The following is a 17,189-nucleotide window of genomic DNA, read 5'->3' as shown; positions in this document are numbered from 1 at the left end:
CTGCGGTGAGCAGCGAGCTTGGGGGGGATGGATGGGATGGGACTGCTCTAGTAGCCGCTGGCTGGACAGCGGGCAGTTCTCTGCGGGCGGCGGGAAAAGAGTACTGGCTTTAATCAAGTATTTTGTGGTATTTTAGAAGCACTAAATGTGAGGGTTATCGTTTGTGCCTTGCATTGCTTGTGGGAGGAAACCAGAGACTCCCTAGGACTCTGACAGGGAGTATAGGCACAGAGGGCAGCCAGGATTGCACTGTTCTTTCCTAGCATAGCACAAGATTACTACACACGTTTTGTGCCAGTCACAAGAAAGATAACAATAAACTGCAAAACTTCTGAAAAAGGATTATTGGAAATATATTTTTCCCTTGGAAGAAACATGTATTTACACATTTGTTGGAGGATAAAAAAGGAGTAACAAATGCACCAAACCGTTGTACTGCAATAGATGCTTGGTATCTGATCAGGGCTTTGTTAAAAGATGGGACTTTCCTGAAGCCTCAGACCTTCCAAAGTTATTTTAATTGCATTCTCTCTTGGTGGGAGGAGAGCCAGAATGAAATTGCGGTTTGAAAGGGATTTTGAAAGCTTAAAGGTCCACTGTCTGACTTCAGGCAATACAGAAAGCATACAAGTAAATTTTTAGTATCTTGGAAGAAGGACTAGTGTTTCAAAGTCTTATGAGGTGTTTGTACGTTTAGTAGTGAAAAAACCCCTTAATATATGGTTTCAGAAGGAGTTGCAATGGATAACAGAGTTGTTCTTCTCAGTTTTTAATGAGAATGGTGCTCAAGAGAGGGTAGAGGACTAAGAACATGCAGCATATGTATTCCTTGCCATGTGCCAGAAGGGAGCGTGCACTATCATGCAACCTGCCATCACAGTTCATTGGGCAGCCGTAGCCAGCAGTGTGCTTTGCTCTGGACTTCCCTCTGCCGTACCACCCTGCCTCACAATGGAATCTTCTTATATCTCTCTCTCTCCTTATATTACCGTATATCTTTGTAGCACTTTCAGTCATAAAAAAAGCTCAAAGTGCTTTGGAGATGCTTACAGGCTGAGTATTATACCGTTCTAGTAAAAGGGAAACTGGGACACAGGTGTTACATGCTTAAACTGAGGTTACAAAAAAAGGTTGTGATGATCAGGAAACTGCCTGGTTCTCTGTTTCTAACACACCTCTGAAGTTTAGGCACCCATCCTTCCATACTGAATGTGACACCCATGTTTAAAATTGCCTGAAACAACCATGCCACCAGGTGAACAGCAAACCCAGCAATCTCAGCCACTCGCTATAGCCCACTGCTGCAGATAGCAGCAAATCTCAAACTGACATGCCTTGAAATATCAGAAATCACAGGGTAATAAAAATCAGCCAAAGCAAACATCAGATAAACTTGGCAAGCAAGCGGAATGAAGCTTGCATGTTGCCATTGATGGTTTTTGTAGTTGTTCTCTTTATATGCTAACACTCAACTGGAAATGAGGGTTTGCTGTGTAAAGGAAGAGGGAGGCTAGAAAGGGGGGATTTCTTCTTAAATGTTTGACTTGCAGGTCCTAGGTTAGAGGGCTGTTATGGTTCATGCCCGATTAAAGTTCCCAAAGGACTGCTGATAGCTCAGCCCTGGCACGAGGAAGCGTGTTGTGCCTCTCATTGCGTTTGTGTAAGCACAGATACAGCAGCGTCTCCTTCCAGTTATAACAAGGCCCCATTGAGATACATGACATGAATGCTTCTGTGGTTTACCAGTAGTTGTTATGGTTCAAGAAGGGTTGGAAAGTCTTTCAAAAGGCCAGGGAAATCCAGACATGGAAAATGCACAATGTGTGTATTCTCAAGCCACTTCACCTCACAAGTTCAAAGACGCTGTAAATAAGAGAATTTCTTCTTTCATGGAAAATTGGAGAGAATTGCATTAAACTTTTACAGAACATGAACTTACATAGAAGGATTTAAAATCAGCAGAAGTATTCAAGTGTTGTTTCTTAAGAGTCTGAGGGAAGGTCATGTGGCTTTTACAAAGTGATAGGTGTAATAGCCACTGTGTTGTGCTGGTTCAAGTTCAAGTGATACCACACACTTGAGTCACTCTCTTTTGGACTCTATACAATGCTGGATTGCAGGAGTTGCTCTATGAATAGGGAAATTGGAAAAGAGGTGCAGAATGTGATCCTCATTCTGGCAAACAGAGCAGACAGCTCTGTTGCCAGTGCTATCTGAAAATAAGGCAGAGACGAAGAGCAGCCCCAGCATCATTTTCATTGCTCTGCCATTGGTTGTTCTCGTTCAGCTTGTCATTTAGTGATGTGTCTTTCAGTGAAGCCTGTAATATTCAGCAAATCCAGAAAGAGCATTTGGAGGTTGTTTAAAGGTGATCGGTGGGGTGGCCAGTCCCTTCATGGGCAGCTCAAGCAAGGCTCATAAGGCAATGCTGGACATACACTGTGGAACGAGGTGGGTTTCCCTTATGTAGCACATTGGCATGTGGGACAATGACTTAATAAGAACAGTGTTGAGTGAAGAAATGCACAACAGTATAAAATATTTCAGCAGCTGATAGATAAGTGGCATGCCTGGTTTTGCCTGCCAGTCTGTCCACAGTGGTGTGTGCGGGTGTGAGTTAAAGTCTAACTGCATACCTGTCCTGCCCTGCCAGTGGGCACAGAGCTGCTAGGTATCAAATAGTGAACAAATCCTTCATTGTTGTCACTTTCTATAACTTACAGGTGAGACATTTTCATCCCTGTGTGTCCCTGGTCCACACTGGTGTATTTCAGCAAACTCTTTCATGCAGTTCCAGGTCTCTCCTTTGCTCAGAAGAAGCAGGGGAAAGGAGGGTAGCAAGGTCACCAGCAAATGCACACCTGCCTGTCTGATGAACTGCAGCCAAAATCAAACCAAGTTTCAAGGCTCAGTCTACTGGAATGGAGACGTGTCCTGTAGCAGACAGGCTGAGTGTGATGTGCCTGAGATACTGCCAGTGAGAAGGAAGGAAGGCTGCTCTGTCCAATAAGTTTTTTTCTTTCATTTTTGTTTTGCTGCCTAGTTGGCAGGGTGGCTGGAATGTAGTTTAAAGAACTGAAACTTCAGCTGTTGCAATGAAATTCTTTGAATTATGTGCCCAAAAAGAAAAAGATGGTATCTTGAGTTCAGATCAAGTGCTCTGGTATACTGAAATCACATAACTGCATGTAAATTAAACTCCTCTGTTTAGTACTCCCCATTGTTTTCTTCTCATTCAACCTTTCTTTGAGGTTGTTTCCAGATCAGAGCTGGAACTGCTGTAACAGAACTGCTTCCTGTGTACTTCCAGCCTGATGATTGTGAATGTAATTCAGATCTAAAGACTGTGTCTCAAGCCCATTATAAAGCTATTTAGGGAAGCTTGCCCAGTTGTAACACACATGTCAGAACTCAGGTATGCATTTGTCAGGGAAGATGCTCTGATGTGGTAGTAACTGCAGTTGCCAGTGCATAGATAGATTTCTCAGGGTATGGATTTTTGCAGATAGTGGCATGATGTTCTTTGTCGTCACTGCAGAAGCTGGCAGAGTTGCCTGTAGCTAGCACAGGCTGATGTGTATCTGCTGCAGCAAATCATCTGAATCAGACAGTGTCCTGGCATACTGTAGTTTGTATTAAAGTCAGCCAAACCATCTTCTCTAACAGAGCTGGAGGAGAATCATGTTATAACATGACCCCAGATGCAGTTAACCAACTTGTGCATGTGAGTATTTAGTCCCTTTGAATTGTCAAGAGTTAACGTATTCTTTTTCTTCTGTTTTTGTATTTCAAGTTCTTTTTCTCAGAGTTCGAATTAAGACGCAGGAGATTGAGAATTCTTGTTCGGACTTAGTTGTTTGTTATATCTTATCAGTAATACAGCTGCACGGTATGTGCCTCTTTGTTGGCAGGCTGGAAAATGGCCGTGAGTTTTAATTTTCAAGGTTTTTAAAAGTCTAAACTAACCAATTATGAAATGCTAAGTAATATGTTTTTACTTACAACCCAGTTACTAACTTTTCGTGTTCTGCAGTGCAGAACTTTTGACCAGTGATAGAGCATTCAGATTTGTGAAGAAGAAGGAGAAAGAAGAAGACATAAATCCACACCCCAAATCCTCCATATTGTAATCTATTATTACCTATATCCCCTAAACCTAATTTTCTACATTTCTACATATTTCACCCTGTGATACAACTTTTAATTACACAGCAATAACCTCAGTGTTATCACACAATTTAGGAAGCTTTTCCCAGGGTTTTGGATTGAATACAGTGTACTTCTGAGGATCGCTGCCTCTCAGCACTGACAGGCTGAAATTCTCAGAACCCAGGGTTCCAGCATTAACCCACAGTCAGATTGGCACTGGCAGTGCTGAATCAGAACAGCTAATGGTAGCCATGTCTTCTGGAAACTGCATCATATGCTGGGCTTTCTGGAAGAGGAGGATGAGGATGGAACTACTGCTAGATGCAGATGCTGAAATTATTGCTATTGCTGCAGAAACATTCAATTCAGTGAACATCTCTGTTTCATACTTGAAAGACACAGGATGGTATATTTGTATCGCATGAGACCGATGAAGTATTTTCCAATCTGTTAGTAACTATGGTAGATGTGAAATAAATTCTGTTGAACATCTTAAACTCACCAAGCTTGCAAGACTGCCCCCAGCAAGAATGTGAGAGCCCTTCTGTTATTTCTCTATAAAGTGGACAAGTATGATTGCTCCAGTTACTTTACACTGGTTAGTCTTACAGGAGAGAGGAACCAAACAACGGCAGTTATATAGCAGTCTGTTAATTCTTAAAAGGCAGGAGTGTCCTTCATGCCATGTGGAAACAACAAAAGATTGTCACATTCTTTTGATGGAAATCTGCTAAGTTGATAAGGTAACATTTGCCCCATTCTCTTTATTTTAGTCAGGAGTCCAACATAGTGTCAGCGCCTCACAGACTGATGGATTAAGCAGCTGTCCTACTGAAGCAGCCATGGCCATGGCGGGTGTACTGCTATTCAATGAAAATGTTATTTTTCTACAAAGATCTGTGCCTGGCACAGTTTAGCATTTTCACTGATTATCTCCACCTAATGATTGGAATAAGAAGTGAATGGGACACTAAAAAGATCCCTTAATAACTAATTTCAGCAGTTCAGCACTAATCTTAGTAGACTGTAAAATGCATTTTCTTGGAGATAAAAATAGTTTGTGGGGCAAGCCAAGATATGAAATCAAAAGACAATTAAATTTCCTGAAGTGAATTCATCATTATTGTACAAAGACCTTAAGAGACTCTCAAAGGGCATCTCTGGATTGTGGCTTTAGTTGTGGACTGGAAATTGGGCAGTAACTTCTGGAAATGAAGATACAATGGGATTCTTTAAAGGGGAGCTTGAAGGGAGTGGTCTGTAGGATCTGTTGCATTTTCCACAAGTACATATTGTTTAGAAAACTCTGATTCAGAATGTATTATAATAGCATGAAACAAAATGAAAACAGTGTTATAAAATTCTAATACCAAGCTTATAGCCAAGTAGCAGAGCTTTTTTTAAAATGGTTTTATTTATACCAGGCTATGTGGATATGTGGCTATTTCACGACATTTTAGAAGAATTGAGGATAATTTGTTTGTTGTTCCTAATCCAGTTCTAAGAATCGTTGTTTCACTAATTCTCTGCAGATTTCCTGCAGACACCACTGTAGATGTAATATAGGTAATTTCACCAAAGTGTGAATAAGTTCATAAAGATTTACTGTAGTTCCTTCATTGAGATTTCTGAAGTTTTCGTTTGTTACATAAAAGTTAGTGTGTAAAAGTGTGTAATTTAATTGCATGGGGAATAATTCATACATTAAAAATTGTTCTATGTAAAGGAACAAAATTAACCCCCATTTTTAGTCAACACTCTTAATTCAGAATCTCAATTAACAACCACATGTGTCATCAGTGCATAAGATTTTGTGTGATACCGTGTTTTTAATTTACTGTGTTTCAGGGCCAGTTCTGTGATTACTGCAATGCTGCTGATCCCAGCAAAGCTCACCCGATAACCAATGCCATTGATGGCACGGAGCGCTGGTGGCAAAGTCCCCCTCTTTCCATGGGCTTGAAGTACAATGAAGTCAATGTCACCTTAGATTTGGGGCAGGTAAGTGCCTGAGATGTGGGGTGAGGTGTGGACATTTGCATTTATACATATGCTTTGCATTTGGGAGGGGCTTTTGAGCTGATGGTTTTAACTTCTAACATCACTGCTTTTTTGTCTGGTTTATGTCTTGTATTTTTATACCAAGATGGCTATATTAAAGTGATTACTTTCCTTTAGGAATTTTGATTATGGGGGTTCTTGGCATCAGACAGATACAGTGATGGTGTACTTTCTTGCACAGGTGCTGTAACTCATTAACCTGAGGTTACAAGGGGGGACCCCTTAGTTTAAACTTGGGCTCTAGATTCCATTTCATGTTCTCCTTTTCCATGAAGGCAGAGAGAGAGGCTTCATGATTGCTGTGCTTGCAGACATTTTGAGAATAATGTTTGGAGTCTGTTTTTGCCTCAGGGGTCCTTCTGGTTTCTCTGTCATCCAGCAAGATCTTCAAGATAAACAGAAAAATACTGATAAAGTGATCTGAAAGGGAAAGAGACAGCAAAACCAGTGTAATGTGAATTAGTAATGAGACAGTAACACAAACACCCATATTTCCCCTGCAAGTGATAGGCAAGTAGCTAAGAGTAAAGCCTCTGTATCTATTTCTTAAGTCACAGGGATGGATTCTCAGCTGCCAAAGTTGGGTGCTGATCCAGTGAAGTTAGTTACACTGTGCAAGTTCACACCTCATGAAAACATGTGTTTATAAATGTTGGGGAAGATGAAACAGGAAAGCCATAATTATAAATATGATTGCCTGACAAAAGATTTTGAGAATATGAAAACTATAAGCGACATCGAAATGAAAGCCACCTTTTGAGATACCAAGTCTTAGTTACTGAACAACTGGAAAACAATGGTATGGCCGACTGAAGGTAATCCCCTCTTGATTGAACAATACCCTCTGCTTGCAGGCAGGTCCAAGGGTCAGAGCAGACCCTACTAGCTCAGCAGAAGGGGTCCAAAAAGTAGTTTTTAGAAGTTAAGATGTAACACTCTATGGTAATATAAGAACTCTTATAGACTGTATGTAAATGCTATAGGATTTGTATCTTGTATTAGATTGGTTAGTGACAATTAGAATATTCAGTACAGAAGATGATTTATTGTATTGTAACCAGAACTTCAGACACTCTCCACTCTTACTCACACTCTTACTACACTCTCTCTCACTTCTTCACTCTTATTCTCTCTCTCTCTCTCTCTTTCTTTACTTACCCGCTTACTCTCTTGCTCTCTTGGGCCTGCTCAGAGCTGCCAGCTGCAGCTCTAAGCAGTGCCCCTGTACCCCCGCCCTTTGCAATAAACCGCATGTTCCGAGATCTGACTTCAGAGATCTCTCGTCACCGTCCGTCTATGCCCGGTCCAGACTGAACCCCCGATCTCCCACATATAAATATATGTGTGGGCCTGCAAAATATATGTATACATGTGCATATATATTTTGGACCGTGGTAACTGTTTATTGACTGATTATTTTTGAGCAGACCTTCAATTTAGTTGACAGCAAGGTAGGGGATAACTAAGAAAGTATTTCTCTGTGAGACTTACCTGCCATTTTGTCGGGGATTCTGGTGCAACTTATTTTACATCTTGTCTTACATGGGGTTTTAATAGTCTTGCTCCTCTCATGGCTGGAATGGTTCTCATTTTGAGGATATCCTCAGTCAGTGTTCCTGTATCCAGTAGAGCTGCAGTGCAGAAAGGCCATGCTAAACTTCTTTTCCGACTGTGTACTTGTTAGCTTCTTTGGAGGACCTACTGACAGACCCTTTTTGTGTGCTGAGTAAGCTTCTGAGAAACCTCCTTCCTTGAGAGGAGGGATATGAACTGCGTGCCCTCTTCTTATGGGACTCCTTGGAGATCAGCTGCTATGTGCTAAGATTTCTGTAGTTATTAAAGAATTTCTTAGAGGGATGTTGCGCGTTTCTCATTACTCTGGTACTACCTGGAAAGGTGACTCTGAATCCCCTTTCTTGGAAATGAAGGAAATCCAAGACAAAGGTGAAAATGACTCCATATCCTGTGATCGGGAATGAATAATTTTAGCTGGTGGATGGATGAGGGTTTGGTAGGATTCATGTGATTTTTTTTTTTCCAACTTCACAGGCATTATTTTGTATCTGCATTCATCCAGTTAAACCATAACCTCAGGATTTGTTCGAACTTGAGATTCACTTTTGACATTTTGCCTGGTATTTTTACCCCCAAATTCATACAGTAGCACAGAATACTACTAATGAAGAAGAACATTAAGTACTGTGACAGAGTAGGTCTACTCAGGTGAACAGGTAAGCACTGAGACCCCAGTTCACCTTTACCTTATTTTAAAGTCCTAAATATTAAGAGCTTGGTGTGTATTAGTCATGCAGACTTTCTTAGTAATTGTCAGACAATTTTTCAGAGTGCAGTTCCTGTCAAGTCCCCTCCGTCAAGTGATCTGGGATGAAGGTTTTGGGTTTTAAGGAAAAAAAATCTTAAAGTTAGATTTGTGTCTAAATACTTTATAGAACCACATACCATAATGTTAAAAAAATAACAGGGATGTAGTTTTCCTCACTAATTATTTGTCCTTTTTCATTATTTTGGGTTTTTTTTTAATACAAGGCTCTTTTTCTGCCAACAAAATATGGAAAAGCAGAACGTGACAAAGAGTAAGGTACATATGTGTGCAGGAAAGCCATGACTGAGTGTAAGCTGATCATCAAGTATTCACAATTAGAGGAAGCAGGACATAGTGCAAAGTCAAAAGCTTTTAATTTTCTGCATTCCTGCCATTATATCTTTATGATTGAGAGCAGAGTCCCAGTGGAGCCTCTTACCGTGGTCTCACAACAGTATTTAATTGAATAGTTGCACCACAGTGGAAATTTTAGTGCTCACTACAACAGAGTTGGAACAGAACACCCACCTGGTGCTGCTTCTGTTTCACAAGGGCTAGGGTGATTTTGAAAGTCAAAACGCCTTTAGGCTGTTAAATCTGTTTGCAAGAAGAATGCTCATTTTGCTGTATTTAGTAATACGAGAAAAAGCAAAAACCTTAAAGCAAAAGCCCTGTTTTACTTCCCTTTCTGACTTTCTGTACTATAGTTACATTTCTAATCAATCACAGTCGTTCTGAATAACAATTACAATGTTGATCCCTGAGGCAGTCTCTCCATTCTGTTAACATACCTGCTTACACTGTGGCTGTTCCTGACTTGTTTGAAATATTTGGATCAAGTGAAATCTCGATTATTTCTCTAATTGGTTATGTTTTTTTCCCAATGTAGTTTTCAACATATTTTAAACTTCTGAATCCAGAATGTCTGACTGAATTTCACTGCCCTTCCCCTGACTCTTTGGATTGCCTAATTTCAGCAGGTGTGTCCTCATCTTTGGCTTGCTTATTGCTCAGCAGATATTACAGTAATACTCCCCCGGGTATTTTTCTGAACTCTCTCTTCAGAAGAAATGAAAGTTCAGGATAGCAGGGTAGCGTATGATGAAAAAGAAATGTCCAACTACAAAAAGTAGTTCAAAGAAGCATAGCCCATATATTTTATTGTGGCTTTCAGTTATGTATAATTTTTTTTTCACTGTGCTTTTTAATATAGTGCTGAAAGACTCAGATTCAGTGAAGTCTTGTGCACTAATATGTTGGATAGTTTTATTGTAGCAATATTATTAGTCACTGTTGTAAATTAAAGGTACACAGTGGAATGCCATGTCCAAATTAGTACTTTTATTATGGAGGGAGGGCAACTCAACCATAAATTTAAGATAAGTGGTGTGGCCTGTGGAGGAATTCATGCTTTTATGCTTTCTACCAGTAAAAGCGTATAAACATTTTGTAAATAGCCTTACAGTTTGGCAAATCTTCTGAGTTGCTTTGATATGGTAGAGGTCTAATTTTTACATTTGGTAGCAATCCTTTGATTTACAAACAATATTTGTTGTTCAGAATATTACTCAGCTTTGGCTAATTGTTGGGAACTAAAACCAATTGTTCTTAACTTACAAAAGACTCACATGGTAACTTCAAATGTTTCTGAAGTTACAGTTAATTTAAGTGTCATTCTGTAAAATATAAAGTGTCCTGTGCTCACTTCTTCTGTAGGGAGAAACTCTCAAGGTGGTGGGAGATTTGTCACAAGCTGCATTGAAATGGGCTCCCAAAAATAGTCATTGCACTCATGGTGCTTGGCTTTTGAAGACTTTGTGTTATCACTGACCCTGAAATGAGACCCAGCTCTAGCCTGAAGTTGCATAACCTCTATAATAACACTGGGAAGTCCTACAGATTAGGGCATGAGAACCACTGCACAAGGCTTCTGCAGTGCTACAGAGCTGTACCTGCAGTGAGACAAAGCCTTTTCTCTGGAACCCCTGCACAGCTCTGCATCAACAGCAGCACTGAGCCCATCTCTGCTGTTTTGGTTCACACTGGGGAGAAAAGGGCCTTCTAAGTTTGGGGAAGGTGCAATATTGTCCCTACAGTAAACAAAAATGGGGATGCTAACAGCACAGAGGTGTTCCTTCTTATTAGAGAACTCTGGTTCTGAGTATTTCAGTTGGTGCAGGAAGCTGATTTGGGATCATGTCACAGAACAGTATGCTTTGAAGTTAGTTGTGAGTTTTGGCTCATACCACAAGAAGGTGCATCTAGTTGTGAACTCTAGAGTTACACAACTTCAGCTGATGAAGTAGCACCTGTCTGATGGAATCTTCTAAAAGTTGTATCAGGTAATGCGTGTTCCATTTATTCCTCAGTCACACTACAAGCAACTCATTCAGAGTTGAGCTACCAGTCTTAATAAAGAAAATACCTTAAAATATGTTCTTTCTTGCTCATGTTTTCTTTTAAGTTGTAGTCAACATGTTGTGTTTTCTTAAAGATTTAATTAAAGACCTTTTCAATGGCTCAGCATTTTTCCCTCATGTTTGCACTAGTAGATGCATGTCATTGGTTTTAAAATGCATTTTTGATACTAATTTGATATTATTCTGAAAATATACAGGAACAAAACCTCACAAATCTTTTCTCTTTTGCTTTCCTGACTCCATCTTCCTCTGGCTCTTCCTTTAGGAAGGTCTTGGTTCCCGCTCATTGATCTCACTTCCCTCCCTCCATGTCTGTACTTCTGCTTTCCCCATTTTCCTTTCCATACTCATTCCTACATGTTACTTTAATTTTGTGATATGTTGTTCTAAATACCTCACTTTCAACCCAATGTGGTAAAAGCAGAACCTCTGATGGTTGCCTCCAATCCTTTGCACTTCCCTGGGGTTCCTTCCAGTGCTGATAGTCTACTGTGTTCCTTTTACTTTGGACTGCAGCCCTCATAAGGGGACATTTATCTTCTGGGCAACTGAGGGCTGAATCATACAAATCCTTTTCCATATGAATAGCTTCAGTGTTCTGTGAAGAAATAGGCCATATGTAAGAAATAGTTATGAGCATTGAGTTGGTTTTTGTCCAAATCCTAATGGAAAAGTGGCTGCACAAGAAATTTCAGGAAAATAATCGAGAGTCATTGATGTATTTGCCTGCAGCCTTGGCAAGAAGACCAAGGACTGGTTGAATGTGGAGAATGGACTACCTTTTCATTTCTGGAAGTAGTTCTCCCTTCTAGAGTACTTCCCGTGAAATGTATGGAGAGAGCTTCTCTATTCTGGTCCTGCCATCAGCTGGGATAGAGAAAAGATCTCCAGATGTGTCTGTGAAGCCTATTCACAGGCACTGACTTACCTAACTGAACACACTCTTCAGCATCAGTGGCTGGTTAAAGGAAAGTGTGATGTGAATAGAACATGGACAGTGATAACTGAAAAATGTTGAAAATCCTGTGCTTATTCCTGGCTGCTACTCCCCAGACTGGAAGCTGGCACACAAGGAATGACTTCAGCATGCTGTGCAGTGAGAGCCTTTGCAGTCACTGTCACTGTTTATGCAGTGTAGGCCTTGCTGTGTATATGTGTACTCAGTTAAGCTGGATGGAACACACTCAAGAGGTCTGAGGCCTCTCAGGTACTACCCACACAGGATTTTCTCTTCACCTCTGCTACACCTATTTTTCCACATACCCAGAAGAGTAGCTGGCAGCTCCAGAAATGCTGGGTCGGCTCACTCTGGTTGGCATTTTTTTGTATTACAATTTATGTTACAAAATACATTGCTGGGAATTGATGAATACTGACTGGCAGGATTTTTTTATACAGTACCTGGATCTGCAAGGGTGCCTCAAGTCCTACTGAGATGTTTGAATAAAAGGACCGCTTCCCTCTTTGCAAAATCAAGAAATCAAAGCCTTTATTTTGACCAGAGTACATGAGATTTTTATTTCATTTGAATAGGGATGTTTTTGTGGCTCTCTGAGAGGAGACAGTGTTCAAGATCTTAAGGCTTCATTACACCAAAAAAAAAAAATTGGTTTAAAAACCAATGGGCATGCACACGCCAATCCTATGCAGTGAGTGGCACTAAGGTGTGTTCTGGAGCCGGTGCTATGCACAGTTCACACTTCCTGGAATCCCTCTCCTGCATCAGTTCCCCCTGTGAGAAGTTTAGTTTGTGTACTGAATCATATCAGATTTCTGTCTCTTCTGAGCAATCCGCAACACCAACCACGTTATTCAAGACAAGGAAAGAAACGTGCAAGAACAACCATACCATGCTGAGGGAAGTTTTGGTGGTGCAGCTGTATCTGTTAGTAACAGTCTGAGGAAATTTCATCCTGCTGAAACAGATTCAGATTACATGAAGAAAGATTGCTGTGGTATCTTTTTGAGCGCATCTGGAGATCTGTAGAATGTCTCAGATAGATGGTCTACCTGGATTTAGTTGGGTTCTTGTTACTGCCACATTCCAGGACTTTTTATTCTTCATGAGCCAAAAAGGAAGAACAGCCTTTTCCTACAGAAGCAGCACACAACATACTGATTGTTTAGAACATAGTGTGTTTTTCTTCTGTGCTAGTTTATGTCCAGCACTCATCTAACAAGTCATTTCAGTGTTTTAGTATTCTGGTTTGAGTTTATGGTTTCAGGAACAGAGGAAAATGTGCTATGCCTTTATATATGCATATCTAACTTTTATCCATTTTTTAATGCTTTCTAGGATTCAACCAAATATTGGAAATATCTCTGTGTAAAGAGTTGTTTAAACTTTTAGGGAGAAAATAGAGAAAACATTTTAAACTAATATTCTAGTGTTCTCCTGAGAATGGGATGGGTTATGGTGTTTTCTTTCTGTTGGTTTAAAATAAATGTGTGCATGTTGTTAGAGATCATGAATATTGTATCATTAACAATAATGGTACAGTGTAACTCCCAATCAATTGAAATGCCCTCTTTTAATATCATCTTAAGTTCGCCTGAAAGAGCTTTTATAGAAATGTCTCTCTTTATAATGTAATACTGTTAGTTTATAACACTGAATTTTAATTGTCATTCTGAGATGAGGAGGGCATTTTTCTCATTCGACTGAATGATTTTTAAAAACCTTTTCTGGGTGTTTGTGAATCTATTAGGCCATTGGCTGCAAAAACATTTCAAATCTGAACAAACCTGAGTGAAGAGGAAGTAGTCCGATTAATGTGGAACTGGTTAAATTCCAGCTGTTGACAATCCATCAGGTTTGACCTACATGGCTGGATTACAGCAGAATATTGTTGGCAATTGAATGACAGACATAGATTGGCAGGGAATCTGAATCATTTATTCAAAGGAGTGAGCTGGTTTTATACACTTTTCTGAGGCACAGCATTTCCTTACATGGTGTGACCTATCCTGTGTTGCCACATCAGCAACACACTTCCTCAATGTCCTTCTATGGGGTGAACTCACTGTTCACTGGTCTGTCAGCTCCCGGCAGGCTCCTCTCTGTAGGGGTCTGCCCTGTGTCACCTCCTCTCCCCAGGGTCCGGAGGAGACAAGCTTCTCTGTGCTGCCATGTGCTCCTTTGTGCCGCCATGTGCCTCTGCAGGCAGGGTTTACAGCTCACAACCCAATTCTCTCTTATAATTCCCCGTAATTCCCCCTTTTCTGTTTTATACAAATAAGAATTATGGCAGTGATTGAACAGATAGAACTTTGAGAAACAATGTAAAGTAGTCTAAAACTTTTACCATCACTCAGAGTCTGCAACTGCTGGAAGGTCCTGTTTCATAGTGAAGACTTAGAAAGTCTTTCCCAGGCAAGACTTTCAAGTTTACTTTGAAAGAGGGTCCAGCTTTTGTAAAATCAAATTAGCAAGTCAAAATGACTTGATTACACTTTTAGGGCAGAAACACTTGGGTTTGATGGTATAATTCCCTAGTCAGCCAGGGCTAGGGCTTGGCCAGAGCCTCAAGCTGTGACTGAGGTTTCCCTCAAATACGTATAAAATTGCTTAAAAGCTTTATTAATATCTTGTGATCGTTTTGAATGCAGTTGAAAAATTAAGAACATATAAGCTTCTTTACAGTCTTTTGCCAGGGGCACACCCCATCTGTGCATTCCCCGTTTTCTGTTCTAACAATATGTAACATGAACATTTTTTAACTTACCAAGTTTAAGAAAATGTGAAACATAACATGCAGTTTTCTTACTATGAACAGTGAAATAATACATCAAATACAACAACAAGTGCGCACCAAGTAAAAATAAGCAAGTTAATATCATTAACTGCTTAAATACTTCATTGTTTCTCAGAATGTATATAAATCTAGGCCTTGGAAAATTACAATTATATTAACATGAACTCTCTAAGAGGTTTTAAAAGCTAACAAACTTAATTCTTGCTTAAAGAAATAGTTTACAAATTGTAATTATTATCTATCACAGAAAGCACTCAGAACAATGCAGGGTATTACAAGGTGGTGTGGTAAAAAAGCAGTCTTGGAGATAGAGTCTAGGATTGTGGTAACATTTTGAATAACAAAAACAGAGTTCTATGGACCAGCTGCAGGAACGACATGCGTAGTCTGCAGCCATTCCTGCACAAGCTGGTGCAAATGCTGTATGCTGCAGCTCCCACAGCCCGAGGAAGGGGCAGGAGACGGGAGCCCAGCTGTAGCGGCTCGAGTCCAGCCGGCCGTGTGGGTCTCCCCGGCCATGCGCGTCTGGCGCCCGCACAGGTCAGGCGGCCAGCAGAGGTCTGCCGGCCTGTCTCTGCATCTCTCACATGCAGAGAGCCGCCCGTGGGCCCTGCCATGCGCCCCCGCCAGCCTCCAGCACCACTGATCCTGCTTGTCCGTGGCATGGGGGCGGCCACCAGGCGCGGCCGTGGCACGGCTTTGCCATGCACTCGCTGCTATGTGCTTGCCAGCACGGCACGGCTTTGCCATGCGCTCGCCACGATGCGCTCGCCGCCACGGCACAGCTTTGCCATGTGCTTGCCGGCACGGATGCTTGCCAGCGCCGCGCCCTCGCGGTGCCACACGCTCTCCCCTCACCACGGCTGCCACTGCCACTGCACTCCCTCAGAAGGCAAACAGAGAGGGAACACGCTCCCCCCTGGCTCCAGCCATTCGCCGCAACCCAGCTCCAGCTGATGCCACACAGCATGGGGCGGCATGTGCTTTTCTATGGTACCATCTGGCTTCCCTCCAGGGTCAAACAGGACGAGGGGACATCTTCTGGTTCTCTTCCCACTGCCCCGACAGACTTACGGTCGCTTGCTGGCAGCGCAGAAGGGCTCAGCACAGCTGCTGCGGTGGCACAAGCATCTTTCTTTGTCCGGTCTCTGGGTGCCGCCTGCACTGTGACTGCTTTGCACACTGTCCTCCACGGACACAAAAGCTCCGTCAGTGCTGCCTTGCGTAACTCGGTTCCATAATGCGTCTAAAGCATCCTGTGTCCGAGGATCAAAAATATTGGTACTATCTAAAGTTGAATCACAGTCTTTTGCCCAGAGCAAGAGTCTGTTCAAATCTGTAGACTCAACTTTCCTGCCGCATTTCTTTAAAATCCATTTTGATGTCTCTGGGACGTTGTGTTCCTGGAATACTCCATCCCCTACATCCCCCATGGCTCACCTACAATTTGTAGGGATTATTTGCTGGCCAGCGTTCCTGCTTCTTGCAGCAGCACTTCAGGTCCCACAGGGCTTACCAACAGACACACAGGTAGGTGTATAATAAATTCCTCACACGGGGCACCATTTGTCGGCAATTGAATGACGGACACAGACCGGCAGGGAATCTGAATCTTTTATTCAAAGGAGTGAGTTGGTTTTATACACTTTTCTGAGGCACAGTATTTCCTTACATGGCGTGACCTATGCCATGTTGCCACATCAGCAACACACTTCCTCAATGTCCTTCTATGGGATGATCACTCGCTGTTCACTGGTCTGTCAGCTCCCGGCAGGCTCCTCTCTGTAGGGGTCTGCCCTGTGTCACCTCCTCCCCCCAGGGTCTGGTCGAGACAAACCTCTTTGTGCTGCCATGTGCCTCTGCTGGCAGGTTTTATAGCTCACAACCTAATTCTCTCTTACAACTCCCCATAGGGTATGATGTTCGACACTTACTCTTTCAAGCATTTCACTCCTCTTTCAAGCATGCATTTCCAGAGTGCATTGTTTCCATTACTGGAAACGAAATGCTGTTTCCACTTTTAAATTCAGTTCTTTATTCATACAAGAAAATGCTCAAGAGTTTTGATTAAGATGTATTTCTGGGATTTTTTGTGAAATTTTTTTTACCATTATATAATTGTATCAAAATGCTTACTTACAGTTTTAACATTCCTTTTGAGAGATGGTTGGATTTTTAATGAAACAAATTTGGCTTAAAACCAACCAAATAAACATTTTTTCAAAAATTAGGGCACTTCCTTTTTTTTCTCAAAACTGAGTGGCTGAAGGAAAACATTGCTTTGAGTTTAGTCTGCCTTTTTTTCAGGGTAAGTTTTAGGTCAGGATCAAGATTTAAAGAAGTGAAATGCCAGCTTAGAATATGTGATTAAAATTGGCTTTAGTGGTTGCTTTTCTAGGTCTTATTTCAGCAAGGTTACTCTTTTACCTTCAGCTAGGATTTATTTGCTAAACCAAGGATTATTTTTCTTCTGTAGTTGTC

General features: G+C 41.3%; 1 protein-coding gene across 3 annotated transcripts in view; it reads left to right on the top strand.

Moving 5' to 3' along the window:
- The window catches only part of LAMA3 (laminin subunit alpha 3), a 111,354-nt gene that overhangs the window by 894 nt on the left and 93,271 nt on the right, over window positions 1-17,189 (top strand). For all 3 annotated transcript variants that reach the window (XM_042029749.1, XM_042029760.1, XM_042029739.1), the window contains exon 2: window positions 5,998-6,150. In XM_042029749.1, coding sequence (XP_041885683.1) covers window positions 5,998-6,150 — 153 coding nt within the window. The remainder of the gene's footprint in view (window positions 1-5,997; window positions 6,151-17,189) is intronic.

Source organism: Corvus kubaryi, unplaced genomic scaffold, assembly GCF_017639235.1.
Source record: "Corvus kubaryi isolate FWS band 111438036 unplaced genomic scaffold, C.kubaryi_AGA036_p1.0 132, whole genome shotgun sequence".
NCBI lineage: Eukaryota > Metazoa > Chordata > Aves > Passeriformes > Corvidae > Corvus > Corvus kubaryi.
The sequence above is the reverse complement of the archived record's forward strand: the minus strand, read 5'-3'. Positions and strand labels throughout refer to the sequence as shown.